This window comes from Electrona antarctica (assembly GCF_951216825.1).
Source record: "Electrona antarctica genome assembly, chromosome: 3".
Classification (NCBI taxonomy): Eukaryota; Metazoa; Chordata; class Actinopteri; order Myctophiformes; family Myctophidae; genus Electrona; species Electrona antarctica.
The window spans coordinates 36,274,515-36,289,169 of record NC_136808.1 but is presented as its reverse complement, the minus strand read 5'-3'; the positions used below and the strand labels follow the sequence as shown (position 1 = coordinate 36,289,169).

Genomic DNA, 14,655 nt, shown 5'->3' with positions numbered 1-14,655 from the left:
AGAGAGAGAGAGGGAGACTCTGTTGGAAGTGAGTGCAAACTGAAAGTGAGCCACCTTCCTTCTGCTGTTGCCAGGTTCTGCCACAGTGTGGAGCACATGTCACTCACTGTGTTGGAGTGAGGCAGGGCCAGCCCCGTGTCCTATAAACACACACAAATCATTTACATGCTGTACTCATCAAAGGCAACTCTTTCTCATCTCCGCCGAGATTTGCCGCTGATCTGAGCTTCCAATTGCATCTCGTGGAGCGTCACGGCTAACCTTTGCGGCTGCCAAGAATGTGATTAATTTTTTAAATACAGCTGTTGACCTATTATTGAGATGGAGAAGAGCCACGAGAGACACTCATCTCCTCTCCTCTGCTATAATGGAATGCATTATTGCATCAGTGTTTACAAGGCCTGCTAAAAGAAAAACAGAATGAGGAAGAAAGTATTAAATAAACCAATTCGGCTTAATGTCGCTCTGGGCCTTGCGCACATGGAAAATGTCAGTCAAAACTCGGCTAATCTTTGATTCGTCGCATTTTGTTCTGGCAGTTTGCATCGGAGGAGAAATGTGACACAATGTGGAACAATAATTACCCCTGCAGCGTTAAAGTCTTCCCGTGTCTTAGTGGTGCGCTTATAAATAAAATATGTCCAAGATAATGGATTTATGTTCAATAATTCATCATCAGAATGTTTCAAACGGGGTGATATAATATGTGTCACAGTGTTCTGTAATACAGTGCTCAGCCAAATTAACTTATCTTGAAACAGATTTATTGACGTGGTTCTTGCCGCATTTATTTACCCGACAACTGTTGTTAAATCATTCCTGCCGAGTACATAAAACAAACAGTTCCAATAGATTGATTCTAAACCCTCTTGGTGTCAGTCCTAATTACTCACCCAGGCTAACTAACTACGTACGTAGTACGTATACACCCAAGGAAGCACAATACAGCATTGTGCACACTCTGCTGTATGCCCAAAGCATTCTCAGAACCTCTCTGCGGTGACACACAAAGTTAGAGGCAGTGGCTCAGGAGGTATGAGCGCCTGTCTAGGAACTGGAATGTTGTGTACCTGGTGTGTGTGTGTGTGTGTGTGTGTGTGTGTGTGTGTGTGTGTGTGTGTGTGTGTGTGTGTGTGTGTGTGTGTGTGTGTGTGTGTGTGTGTGTGTGTGTGTGTGTGTGTGTGTGTGCGCGCACGTAACCAACATATTGCAAAGTGCTTTGGATAAAGAGGCTATAGCAAAGCAGACCATTAAGGGACGAGACAGACGAGGCATTTTGAAGTTTGGGGATTACTGACATTTGCCATTCATGGCCTTGGTGCTGGCCTTGATTTTGGTTTGATGACCCTTCAGAAGATCTGTCTGTCTGTCTGTCTGTCTGTCTCTCCCATGGTCTTCTGGGTCCAAGAGGACCCAGAAGACCATGGGAGAGGGGGGGCTGTGTTGTGACAATGACATCCAGCCCAGGCCCCATGCAGCTCTGCTGGGCCGGGGTCAACAGACCCACACACAGCCAGCTGGAGAGTCATGATACGACCATGCGTCCATGTCCATGATGTCCCTTCCCCACCCCCAGTAGGAGGCCACGCTGACAAACGTGTGAAAGCCCCGCCAAGCTAATTATTAATGGCACCTTGGCACGTGTTTGTATGTCGCATATACCAGAATGAAGTATATTGCCCGTCACATTCAGAAGCACTTGTATCACGTGGACAAATCACTAATATAAAAATTATATAGGGAGTGTCTGTAACGTCAGTGACATATGTGATTTATATATACACACACACACACACACACACACACACACACACACACACACACACACACACACACACACACACACACACACACACAAAACGGAGAGTGCATGTTAAATCAGTTCTACTGATGTAACACAATCCTGGAAATTATGAACGATGTCAAAATCAACCAGCTTGCCAACAAAAGAATACAAAAGACAGAGATGATCTTGCAGTCTAAGCAAGGAGACATTTCCAACAAGAGACAAGTGTGCATTCTCTCGCTCACGCATGCATGCACGCACACACGCACACACACACACACACACACACACACATACGCTTCAATCTACAGGAGCCCAGGCAGTGGGCACTCAAGAAGAGAAAAACAAAACACGAGAAAACAATTTACATGCAAATCAAACTTTATCATCTTAATCTCTTTGTGTGTGTGTGTGTGTGTGTGTGTGTGTGTGTGTGTGTGTGTGTGTGTGTGTGTGTGTGTGTGTGTGTGTGTGTGTGTGTGTGTGTGTGTGTGTGTACCTCCTGCAAATTTGCATTCATATGCACAAAGGCTTTCCACTTAACCGTAACCTAAGTTTTACCATCTCAGCGTTTTCTATTTGGAGAACCAGGCCCATGTACATTTAATGGGCAGCCATTGTGTTCCACGGCTCTGTGAGAGATCTCTGTTTGTGTCAGTCTGTGGAGATGGCAGCATGTACCCGTGCATGAAATAAAGCCCTACTCCAAAGTGACAGGCCCTGGATATTGTTGGCAAATGGATGTTAAATTCACTCTGCAGCCACCAACTGCAGCGCCAGCTATGAAAAATTAACTCTACTCCGGCTAAAGGGAAAGGGAAATTGCTTTGCTAGACATAACACAAAATCATGTTTGTGAGCTATCCATCTGTCAAACCTCATTACACACACACACGCACACGCACACACACAGACACACACACACACACACACACACACACACACACACACACACACACACACACACACACACACACACACACACACACACACACATCTTTATCAGAGTCTATTCACATACACTGTCAAAACTAATCCACAATGAGAGCTGAAACAAAGAACTGTGTCAAAAAGAGTTTAATCTTGAGCCTAGTATACAGTATAGTAGGGAAGAATCCAGCAGCAAAGAAAGGGGATGCAAGACACACTTCGGCCACCAGAGGGTGATAACAGACTCACATTCAAAATACTGGCATGTCAAGGCCTTGAACGGTTTGGTGTTAGACTCCTAGTTAGGTTGTTAGTTCCCTATGGGTGATCAATAAATATATCTAACGTGCATACTATAATGTGATAATGAAGTCATGAAGATGTTCTGTATGGAACTGAAATAAGTTTCTATAATTTACTCTCGTCAAGTGATACAATTATCCAGAATGCATGGAGAATTGATTTAGCTTGCTACATGTCTGTTATTTTTGTATTGTTAATTTCACTTCCTTTGAAAATCTTAAGCAGTCTGGGTATGTAGAATTATGGCGTTGATCAATGACTTTCATTTCATGTTATAAGTGTATAAGCATGTTTCATGCTTATAAGTGTAATGCCAGGGAATTATCAACATAGGGTAAAAAGTACATAGGTTTTAGTCATGAATAAATCAATAAATAAAAGGGTAAAATCTGTCTATTAGTCTCAACCCCATGAGACTTTTCACAGTCTGTCCACCAGATGTCAACCTTCCACCTTAAATAGCTTGCTGCATTTAGCTCTGATCAGCTCAGTCCTGGGAAGGTTTGTACTCTGCTCCTGTACCGGTGTGATGTGAATATGATTTGGGTAGGCTACCTTGTTTTAATATTGAATTACTGCAGTGATGAACTGAACTGCCACAACTCACCACAAACATCTTGCATTTCCATTGTCCAAACTAAAAATGTCATGTAATGTTAAGCACGGTGGAGAAGATGGATAAGTACAGTATAGTGTGTGTGCGTGTGTGTGTGTGTGTGTGTGTGTGTGTGTGTGTGTGTGTGTGTGTGTGTGTGTGTGTGTGTGTGTGTGTGTGTGTGTTTTGTACACAAAACTGAAAAGTAATGACATGTAGGATGAGAATTGCGAAATTAATTCACAAAAACGACATAGTTGTACTTGTACTTGACAGACAGACAGACAGACAGAGGTGAAAGTACTGTACAGAAGCAATGTCATGATATCCTATTCTGGTGTTGCATAATTAAGCCGGTTTCAAACCTCCCAGTGTCAAGATAAAGAATAACGCTATTGTCTTCTACAATAGCGTTATTATCTTATCTTCTGGCAGTTTGCATCGGAGGAGATGCAAACTGAGATCTTTGCGTTAAAAGCCAGTTACATGTTTAATGCAATTACAGAAAGAAGAAAGAATTTTTGATTTGGAATAACAATATAATGTGCTCACACAGGCAGACTTTATAGCACGTCTGAATACTTCACAACCAAGCAGTTCTATATTGGCAGGCACACTAGCTATAATGGATCTGTGGTGCCTGTGCTTTAGTTCGAACAGCTTGTATGCAGGGACAATAATGAAACAGATATCCACACACTGGATTATACAGTAGCTCCCAATTATTTTAAGCAACATTTTCAACCCAGACAGGTACAATGGTGTGTGCAGGAACATACCTTTGCAGAGAGGGGGGCTACATAGTTCCACTGTCCGGTCAGTGTTCATTCCATGCATTTGACGATCTGCTGCTAGATCTGGATGAGCAGGTCACTGACTGACCACCTGTCAGGTCAAAGATAGACATAGTCAGTCTCACCACATGTTCTTCATGAAGGCCTGACACAGGGTGCCCTCAGCTATATCTCTGATAAATATGGGAGGGGGTGGGGGGGTAAGCCTCACACACACACACACACACACACACACACACACACACACACACACACACACACACACACACACACACACACGTGCACACACGCGCACACACACACACACACACACACACACACACACACACACACACACACACACACAAGCCTATGTGTCTGTGTGACAGCGTACGACAGCGTATTCCCAAATTGCAACGTATCCGACTCACATGGTCCCATAATAGGCTTGTATAGTCTAGTTACAGTAGTATACCAAATTATAACAAACAAGAGACTCAGAGACCCCTTTTCCACCGGTTGGTTCCCGGTTCTTTTTGGTTCTTAGTCCATGAGCCAGAGCTCCAAAATTGGAACATTAATTATGAATTGAGTGGGCAAAACTATACCTATATTAAATTGTTTATAGGATCAATATAAGTAAATTAATATGTGATAACCCTTCCACAGAAGTAGCTTTTTCATATTTTCTATTTTTTGGATATTTTTCTATATAGACATAATGCCTCATTTCCATATTTTAAAAAAATGTCACCATTTTTCATGGTGATGACAATCTAATATAGGTATAGTTTTGTCCACTCAATTCATAATTAACGTTCCAATGTTGGAGCTCTGGCTCATGGACTAAGAACCACAAAGAACTGAACCGGTTCCCATTGGGAACCAACCAGTGGAAAAGGGGTCACAGTGAACACTACACGTTTGTGTGTATGCGGCATGCACTTTCCCAGCTCTAGACCATCCTTTAAAAGTAGTATTGTTATTGTTGTTATTATTATTATTATTATTATTATTATTATTATTATATTTTTAAGTGCTTGGGCCTTCTTTCTTTTTATGAAGGAATGAAAGAAAACCATATAAATTTAGATTTGGCCTAATTGTTGGATAACAGGTTTTAGTAGTAGCCAGAATCTGCCATTGCAATTTAAAAAAATTGCCCCAGGCAGGTAGGCGGTGATATGGTATTGGTAATAAAGTATGTTTACATAACATCTATGTACTGTAATGTCTGAAATGGAATAGACAGTAGGCCTATAGCCTATTACTATACGGCAACTGCATGCCACATATTTCCATATAAGCAAAGCATAGCTTTGGCGTGATTACGTTTGGTGGTACTAGGTAGCCAGGCCAGAGCCATCTCTGGTGGTAGCCTACTAACAATTTAGGATACATAAAAACCAGCTCGTTCATAACGTAACAAAATGTAAACAGTTAGCTTGCAAGCTAACTATTAGCTAACGACAGCATTAAAAAAAGAAATAAAAAAAACAGTTAGCACTGCAGCGGCAGCCTATAGTAGACTAGACAGACACACATACATGTCAAGATTATTTACCTGGCTGGCACAACGTGCTTTCGCCATGTGGAGACTGGAGAATGAAGACGTCGCTATGACGACACAACAAGCGACAAGCGGAAGCCTGGTGTTTGTTTCGCGATGCGGCCACCTGTTTACTGTCATTTAACGGTAAAAATAAATACTTTAATATTAGGCCTTCAAAGTAGTCCACAAAGGAAGAAATGAGGTTAATTCACAAATAAATGATTCTAAAGAGCTCTTTTCTCGGGTCTAATGGCCTGGCGTTGAGTTTGCTACGTCACGTCCTGAAGAACCAATGGAATGTGAGCGTTGACCTTGAACGTGATACGTCAGTTCCTCTAACCAATGGGACGCGAATATTTTAAATCCGCATTAAGGAGAAACCGCTCGAGAATTCATCTTCATCATTACTTCTCTGAACAGCGAACAGGTAAGATGCAAAGTGGGACGCTCATGTTAGAACTTCTTAACGTCTTCTTAAACTCAAAGTTTGAGAAGTTAGCATTGATGTTTCTGTCTGCATTGATTACAGCAACGATGTTATCAGTATGTTTAGTTAACTTAAAACATGAAAACCTTTAAAGTCAGTTGGATTTCCATCGACCAGTTCTAACGTACTAACGTAATGGCCGTTTCTGTTTACATTTCAGGATTTTCAGCAATGGCTTCTCGACGTCAAGGTGATAGATACTTGTACATGGATTCTCAATCTCAACGTCAATGGAGTGATAGATACTTCTCAGTGAGGGACTCCACAAGACTAGGGCACCGTCGCGCCCGTCCCCCGTCCATGGTTCTGACCGCGGGGAATAGCTCCTACGAGGTGATGTCCTTTCTCGGCCGAGGAACGTTTGGGAAGGTGCTCAGGTGTAAGGACATGGAAACCAACCGGACAGTGGCCGTTAAGATGGTGAAGGACAGCACCCCAGGAGCCAAACGCGAGGTAGGTGATCTGACACACGGACACCCCGAGACTCGTTTTAAAAACACTAGTGTTATGTTGTCTCTCGTAGCAAAAACGCCAGTTAACTTTAGCTCTGGACTCTGGTCCACCATAGGCATTATTTCTGCCCATTTTCCAAGCAGTACCCCTCACTTCACAGTGTGATTTGTTTTTACATTTTTGAAGGTGGTCCAAACATTATGTGCATGGCCTCTATTACATAATAATAAAAACACTAATAATTAGGTTATCAAGAAAAGAGATTAGAAAATTGAAAGCAATGAAACAAAATGGAAAAAATCAAAGCAATGACATGAGACAGCTAAATGTAATCTACAGTATGAGCAGCCATAAACCATGTGGTTACAAATTAATGTGATGTTTACATAAACACTGCCATCAAGTTTCTCTATCTACTCCACGACCACCAATAATTAAAATGTAATGTGATGACTGATGATGTTTATTATTAATTAAAGACATAACTATGGCATAATTATGTCTTTAATCAAATAATATTTGAATGACATCATCGTCTTTCTCTCTCCACAGTTTGAGATCCTCAGGAGGCTGCAGAAGCTGGGTGTCGATCCAGAGGAACACAACTTTGTCCGTTGCTTCCAATTCTTCCACTTCAGTGGATTTTACTGTCTGGTATTTGAAAGGCTGCACATGAGTCTCAATGAATTCATGTCCCACTACCAGCCGTTGTCCCTAGGAGAGATACGGCCAATAGTTCAGCAGGTATGTTCTATATTTGTAATATTTTGTAATATTGAACTTCAACTTAACATTTGGAAAATCAAATACTACATCTACAAGCTCACAACGCATTGTGATGCAATGCATTGTGAGCTTGTCGATCTGCTATTTTATTTGTTTCAATGGGGGCGCAGCTAGAGGCTATTTGAGGGTTTGCATGGAAAGGTTTTGTAACCCCTCTGTCCTCTACGTTGCAGGTGGCCACAGCGTTACAGATGCTGAAGAGAGCTGGAATCATCCACACTGACCTGAAGCCTGACAACATTATGTTGGTGGATCACCATCGTCAGCCACTCAGGGTAAAGGTCATTGACTTTGGCTGTGCCTGCACCACTTCTGAAGTCAAGTGTGGCGACAATGTCCAGCCACGCTGGTACAGGTGAGTGAATGTTTCATTTTATCGCTTTATATTGTATCATATCGTCTCATTCAGCTCTTTGTAAACTCTTGTTTTGGGTAAATATTACATACACGTTTATATTATAATAATAATTGTTGTTGTTGTTGTTGTTATTACTTCCCACATGAATGTTGCACATCTATTCTGGGCATATAATAATGGGGGCATGCATTGCAATATGCATAGACCCCTGAGGTACTCTAGTTGTCAATGAAGTATATATGATTTGAAGTGTGGTTAGGTTAGTAACATTAGGAGCATTGACAGACTTGAAATCAGACTTTTTATGTGTGATGTTTCTCTTCTCTCAGGTCTCCAGAGATCCTGTTGGGACTCTCCTACACAGAGGCCATTGACATGTGGTCTCTGGGATGTGTGGCAGCAGAACTCTTCCTTGGCGCTGTATTGTTTCCTGGAATGAGTGAATACCACATGGTAAGTATAGAAACATAAGCTCACACGTTATAGAGTTAACCTCATGTCATGGATCCTGCAATTAAGTAAACATTCAACAGCAATGGGTTAACATTCGGCAAAAATAGCCAAGGTTGTAGATTAGCTACTTTCATTATTTGATGTACAACAAAGTGAACGAACTAAATTATATAGGGTTTAAGTGGTTGATACATTCTAGAACGAATTTCAGTATGTTTTCCGATGCAAATGTAATGTGAACGTTCATAGATGAAACATTATGAATGACTTGATGTTGTGTTGTTTCTAGATGAGATTCATCACAGAGACTCAGGGACTGCCACCAGCACGTCTACTCCATGCTTCAACCAAGACCAACTTGTATTTTACAAGAGACTTGACGGGTGTCAGAAGGCTCAAGGTACAAATACACTTCTGCCCTCAAGGTACAATATTCTTAAAATAAAGGCTACTGTATGTGATATAATATAAAATATGATTTTAATTGATTTGTTTTGCTTTATAGACCCCGGTGGAGGAAAGCATCCAGTCTGGAGGGACCAGGGTGTACTCTTTATGCTCCCTAGATGCAATCAAAGATGTAAGAGGTCTTTTATTTTACATGAATATTCATCATTTAGCACTTGAATGTGAGGATGTTTCTCAATTTTGAACCTAACTTAATTTATTGAAAATCTACCTTTATGGGTCCATTTGGTTACATTGTACACAAACACTCAGGATTAGGGATGCAAATGATCGATTCATTCATTAATTGATAATTGATAACCTTTTTGAAAGTTGATAAGCAGCGTTTTTTATATTTTTCCCTCAATAATGTCTAACAAAAACCAAATTTTGCTGATATACAGAAATAATACAAAAGGCATATTATATTCCTTAATCAAATATTTATTTGAAATGAAAGTGCACTTTTCTGTCACATCGCAGAGACGTTTCTGTGGCTACCAAGGTGGTGGGGGACCTTTTTTAACCGGCCCACATGTGTATTCCTCAGCTGCGCACACAGACAGCATTACATTCACAGAAAACCACCCAATGATAGAACCGCATCATTTTCATTCAATTGTTAACTGTTAAGTTTAATTGAAGAATTTCTTAACATCGATTAATCGTTTTTCAATGAATTGTTAACATCCCTACTCAGGATGTAGAACTAATAACCAGTTTTCTTTTTCTATTCATAGATCCATCTGTCCACCGAGCTGAATACCTGTCTGTCTATATACCTGAGAGCGAAGGACCGCCATCACTTTGTGGATCTGCTAAAGAAAATGCTCGAAATGGATCCTGGGAAACGGTTTGAACCCGACCACGTACTGCAGCATCCATTTATGACCATGAGCCACCTGATGGACAGCTTGCACTACAGCTCCTTGTAAGTGTGTGTGTGTTTAGCTTATGTTTTTGGCCTGTGCCTGGATATGAAATTGGTGTTGTGGTTGATTAATCAAGTCATTCATTCATTCATTTTTGCTTTTTAGTGTAAGGTCCTGTTATGACAAGATGAGCGTCTGCCAGACACAGAGGGTCACAGCTCCCACAGAGAGGAAAAGGACCTCATCTGAAGCAGCAGAAAGCAGCCCGGACCGAAAGAGGAAGAAGGGAACACAAGAGTAAATGCATCCTGACATCATCACAGAGACACCCCTTGCTTTGTGTCTTTTTATTTGATGTATGATTATGATGTATTTATGATTATGATGTATTATTGCTTGTTGTATATTTTGTATATATTTTGTATCTAGTATCATAGACGTTGAATACAAATTGCATGTATTATGTAATTAAACCATATATTATGTTATACCCTGGCCTGTGCAAAGTGCTGTGAATTGAATTGATGTTAAACCCATCCTCAAAGGTGTTGTGAATTAATTTGGCTTGTCCATGTAACTTCCTCTATTTACTGTTATCCAAATCCACATGACAGGAGCAGTTTCCACCCATTTTACTGTATAAAACAAATAGAATACTGACTTTAAACAGAATCACCTTTATCTCTGACAAATTCCTTAAAGCTGCAATCCATCACTATTGTTTTTGTATTTTATTTTATTTTGGCTTAGTGCAGTATTTAAGGCTAGTGCATCTGCAGTGGTTGGAGGTGGTCTCCCTGTAGATCCTGTCCTCCACTGGTCCACTATTTATTGGTTTACTAGTGGCATCGCCAGAAACACAATTTCAAATTTACTTCACAATTTCAAATGTATTCACAATCACAGCAGGCAGGACATACAACGTTTCGACCCGTATTGGTCTTTCTCAAGTAATACGGGTTGAAACGTACAGTATGTCCTTCCTGCTGTGATTGTGAATAAATTTACCTCGAGCATTACAAAGTAAGTTGTGAGCCCTTGCTTTTGTTCATGATATCTGTTAGTTTAACAGTTTGGCTCAGCACCAAGACCGGAGGATGTGCGCTCTTTTATTCTCACTGGTATTTCTAGTCCATATTCCAGCTCAGTGCCCTTGTGTTTAGAGTGTCTGCCCTGAGACTGGGAGGTCGGGGTTCGAGCCCCGGCCGAGTCATACCGAAGACCCAGTGCATACCAGTTTTGCACTCAGCATCAAGGGTTGGATTGGGGTGAGTCCCTGTGACATACTAGTCATGTCCAGGGAGTGTAGTTGTACATCATGTCCAGGGTGTGGACATCAAGCTGCCTCACGCTACAGAAACAGGAGATAGGCTCCTGCCTAGAGGGTATGCGCATGCATAAAGTGAATGGAGAATCGAGTGGCAAAGTGAGTTTAACATTGTTTAACGTTGTTTAATGCAATCATATTGGACTTTTCTGATTGGATGTATGGGCTGTCGATGCCAGAAAGATGTTTTTGCCACTCAGTAGGCGTTCCCGCATAACTTCCTGGTTTGATGATTATGTCACGTGCAAGGCATACCCTCCAAACAGCACCCAATGTTAGTTTTACAAAGACAAAGTTTAAAATAAGTTTACAATAAATATCAATACGAGGCAGCTGAAAAACATGTATTTTTTTCAATGGTAGTGGTAGTGGAACCAATGGGTGCAAAGGGATGACTCACAGCAGGACTTGACAAAGGGTAATTTGGGACGGTCGGGTACATGTGAATAATCATTCTGTTTTTCTTTATATAAAATGTATTTGTCACACTTGAGATCATAAAGTGACCTTTCTCCAACTCTCCTCTCCTCAAGATATGGGCTCAGTCAGTGGTGTCATGTAAGTAAGTAAGTAAGTACGGTAAGTAAGTACATTTTCTTTATGAAGCACCTTTCGAAACAAGGTTACAAAGTGCTGTACAGTGGACAATTTGGACACAATATAAAAACAATCAGGTTAAAGCAAACAGTATAATAATGCAAAAAAATACAATCAAATCGTTTTTGTTCCGTAAACATTTTCCCCATGTTGTCTTAACAAAAACTATTTTAAACTGCTTTTAAAAATGTCAACTGACTTGGAATTTAAAGGCAAAGGCAGGGCATTCCACAGAATAGGAACAACCACTGCAAAGCTGGCCCTGTCTGTCACCTTATGTCTTCAGCTTAGTCACCGGGATTTTTAGGAGACCTTAATTTATCCGAGGACCTGAGAGGTCTCACATTATCCTTAGGGGTTAAAAGGTCAAGGATATAAAGTGGGCCAGTCCATGAAGTGCTTTAAAAGTAGTTAAACGGATTTTAAAATCTACTCTGGCCTTGATGGGTACCAGTGCAGTCCAGCTAATACCGGGGGTATATGTGTGCTCTACGGTTAGTGTTGGTGAGGATTCTGGCTGCAGTGTTCTGTACTAATTGGAGTCTGGATAATGAGGAGTGGCTCAGTGTTGTGTAAAGTTGTTACAATAATCAAGGCGGGAAGATACAAATGCATGCATAATTTTTTCTAGATCCGGGGGAGTGAGAATTGGCTTTATTTTTGCGATGTTGCGTAGATGATAAAAGCAGGACTGGGTAACCTTTTTAACATGGAACTCGAGGTTCATTTTATTGTCAAAAAATACACCCAGTTAGCTTTGTTGTGGGTTTAACATTAGCTGCCAGTGAGCCGAGGGACTACCAAATGGGATTTGAGCTGGTATCAGGGCCAATGATCAAGATTTCTGTTTTTTCAGTATTGAGTTGTCTGAAGAACACTGCCCCTGTTCAATTTGTTTTTTGATGTTTTTAATGATCCTGTAACTTCCATGCGGACACAATGTCTGCATCACTGAATACTGGGAGTAATGTTATCTCCTGTCACTGTCCCTTGTGTAAAAACCATTATGGTCAGAGACCAGATCTCTGTGCCAATACTCTGATCTCTGAAGTAGCTGGATTTACAAGAGGTCACCTCATCTGGCTCTTCTACATAGACTTCTAACAACCGGAAGTTACGGAATGCATTGGAGTCTATGGGCAGTCTATGGGTACATGAACCGTGACCAGGCTGTTTTCTGATTCTGCCCCCTCAATGTCGTAACTCTGTTTTACTCTATGGCTCTGGACAGTGGACACCCAGTCCCGATCCCGAGGGCCTTTACTGCATGTCACCCCCCCTCTCTCTCTCCCCATTTCCTGTCAGCCATACTGTCTATCCTTCTATAAAACAATATAAAATAAAGGCGAAAGCCACAAGCACACATTTAAATACAGATAATTGCTCCAATTTGGACAGTTTGAAATGTCGTATTTGATGTGATCCTGGTTGAACTTAGAAACATTGAGGACCATAGTCCTCAATTTTACTATGTTCTTACTTCTTACACTAGGTCCCCATGCAGGTGTTACTTCCTATTATAGACTACGCAGATGTTGTGTATCAGAACACCACAGACTCTCATCTTAAGCCTCTCAATGTCTTATATAACTCCCTGTGCAGGTTTGTATTGAGATGTCCATAATGATACCCACCACTGCCTCATGTACAATTCACTCAACTGGCTGTAGCCTAAAGCAAGACGGCAACTACACTGGTTTCTCTTCATTTATGAATGCATTTATTTTAGGTGCCCTGCTTACTTGAAGCAGTACCTGACTCAGTCTACCTCGTCATATCCACTAAGACAGACATCTACAATACCCTTACTTTAAAATCCCCAATGTGGTTGGATGGAGGTCTTTCTGCTACAAAGCCCCATTTGATTGGAACAATCTCCCTCTATCTCTTAGATCCATCTCATCTTTCGGTAGCTATAAGGAAGTTCCTTATATTCACATCTGCACTCAACTTGTCTATGCTTCTAACCTGACGGAAACCAGTAATGAAGTATTTGCACTGTGACCTTATCTCCATTGTGTAACAGCTGATTATGTGGTGGTTGGTGGGGTAGGTGGAAGAGGGTGAGCAAGCTACAGTATGTATTTATATCCGTTTGTATCTGTGTAGGCCTACTGTATGTTTTGTGCATTTGTGTACAGTATGCTTTTTTGTATTGTGTTTGTTTATGAGTCCCTCTTGAAAATGAGATGCTGCATCTCAAGGGGCTGTCCCTTCAATAAAAATCTGAAATCTTTGTAATCCTTATCTGACTGTACCCTTGTATTGTGCTGTTAGCTGTTTACATTTCTGACTAATAAGCTTCAATCAATCAATTATCAATCAGTCCAATTAATGAAGTATGACCAAACCACACCAAATTATTATTTATTTTCCTTTTTTTTTTAAATTAACTTTTTTTCAAGCAAATGTCTGCCTAGTAGCCGTAGTAGAGTTGCATTGAACTAATTTTGATCTATATATACGATTTTGCTGGGACCCACTGTCTGGAACCCCCCACAGACCCCTGGAGAAAGTGACATACTCCTCAACTCCTGCCAGTCACTAACTCACTAAACAAACTAGAGTGTCTCCACCAGGCCAGGTCAGGTTATGGCCTCCTGGTGGCGCTATAATAATAGGCCAATGTGAAAATGTGCCATTTGTTCTCACACCTTGGATGGCAATTGGATGATTTGAGGCATTTTGTTCCAAAAATGTGTCCACCTGCTATAACAGGCCAATGTGAAAAGGGTGGGATATATTCCTATGGATATATTCCTCAGCCTAGTAGGAAAGTCTGTGAAAGATGTCACGTAAATTGCATGCTGCGTGATTTGAGGCTTTGACACACGCACACACACACACACACACACGCGCGCGCGCACACACACACACGCGCGCACACACACACAGTCTCACACCCGCACACACGCGCGCGCACACACACACACACA

At 41.2% G+C, this 14,655-nt stretch overlaps 1 protein-coding gene across 1 annotated transcript; it reads left to right on the top strand.

Moving 5' to 3' along the window:
* Positions 1–6,612: 6,612 nt before the first annotated feature.
* LOC306919988 (homeodomain-interacting protein kinase 2-like) lies at positions 6,613–10,096 on the top strand (the record flags this gene model as incomplete). Its single annotated transcript, XM_079496570.1, has 8 exons — positions 6,613–6,879; positions 7,432–7,623; positions 7,839–8,020; positions 8,353–8,476; positions 8,766–8,876; positions 8,982–9,056; positions 9,664–9,854; positions 9,961–10,096. The coding sequence occupies exons 1-8, from the start codon at positions 6,634–6,636 to the stop codon at positions 10,094–10,096; spliced, it is 1,257 nt and encodes a 418-aa protein (XP_079352696.1). The 5' UTR covers positions 6,613–6,633.
* Positions 10,097–14,655: the final 4,559 nt, after the last annotated feature.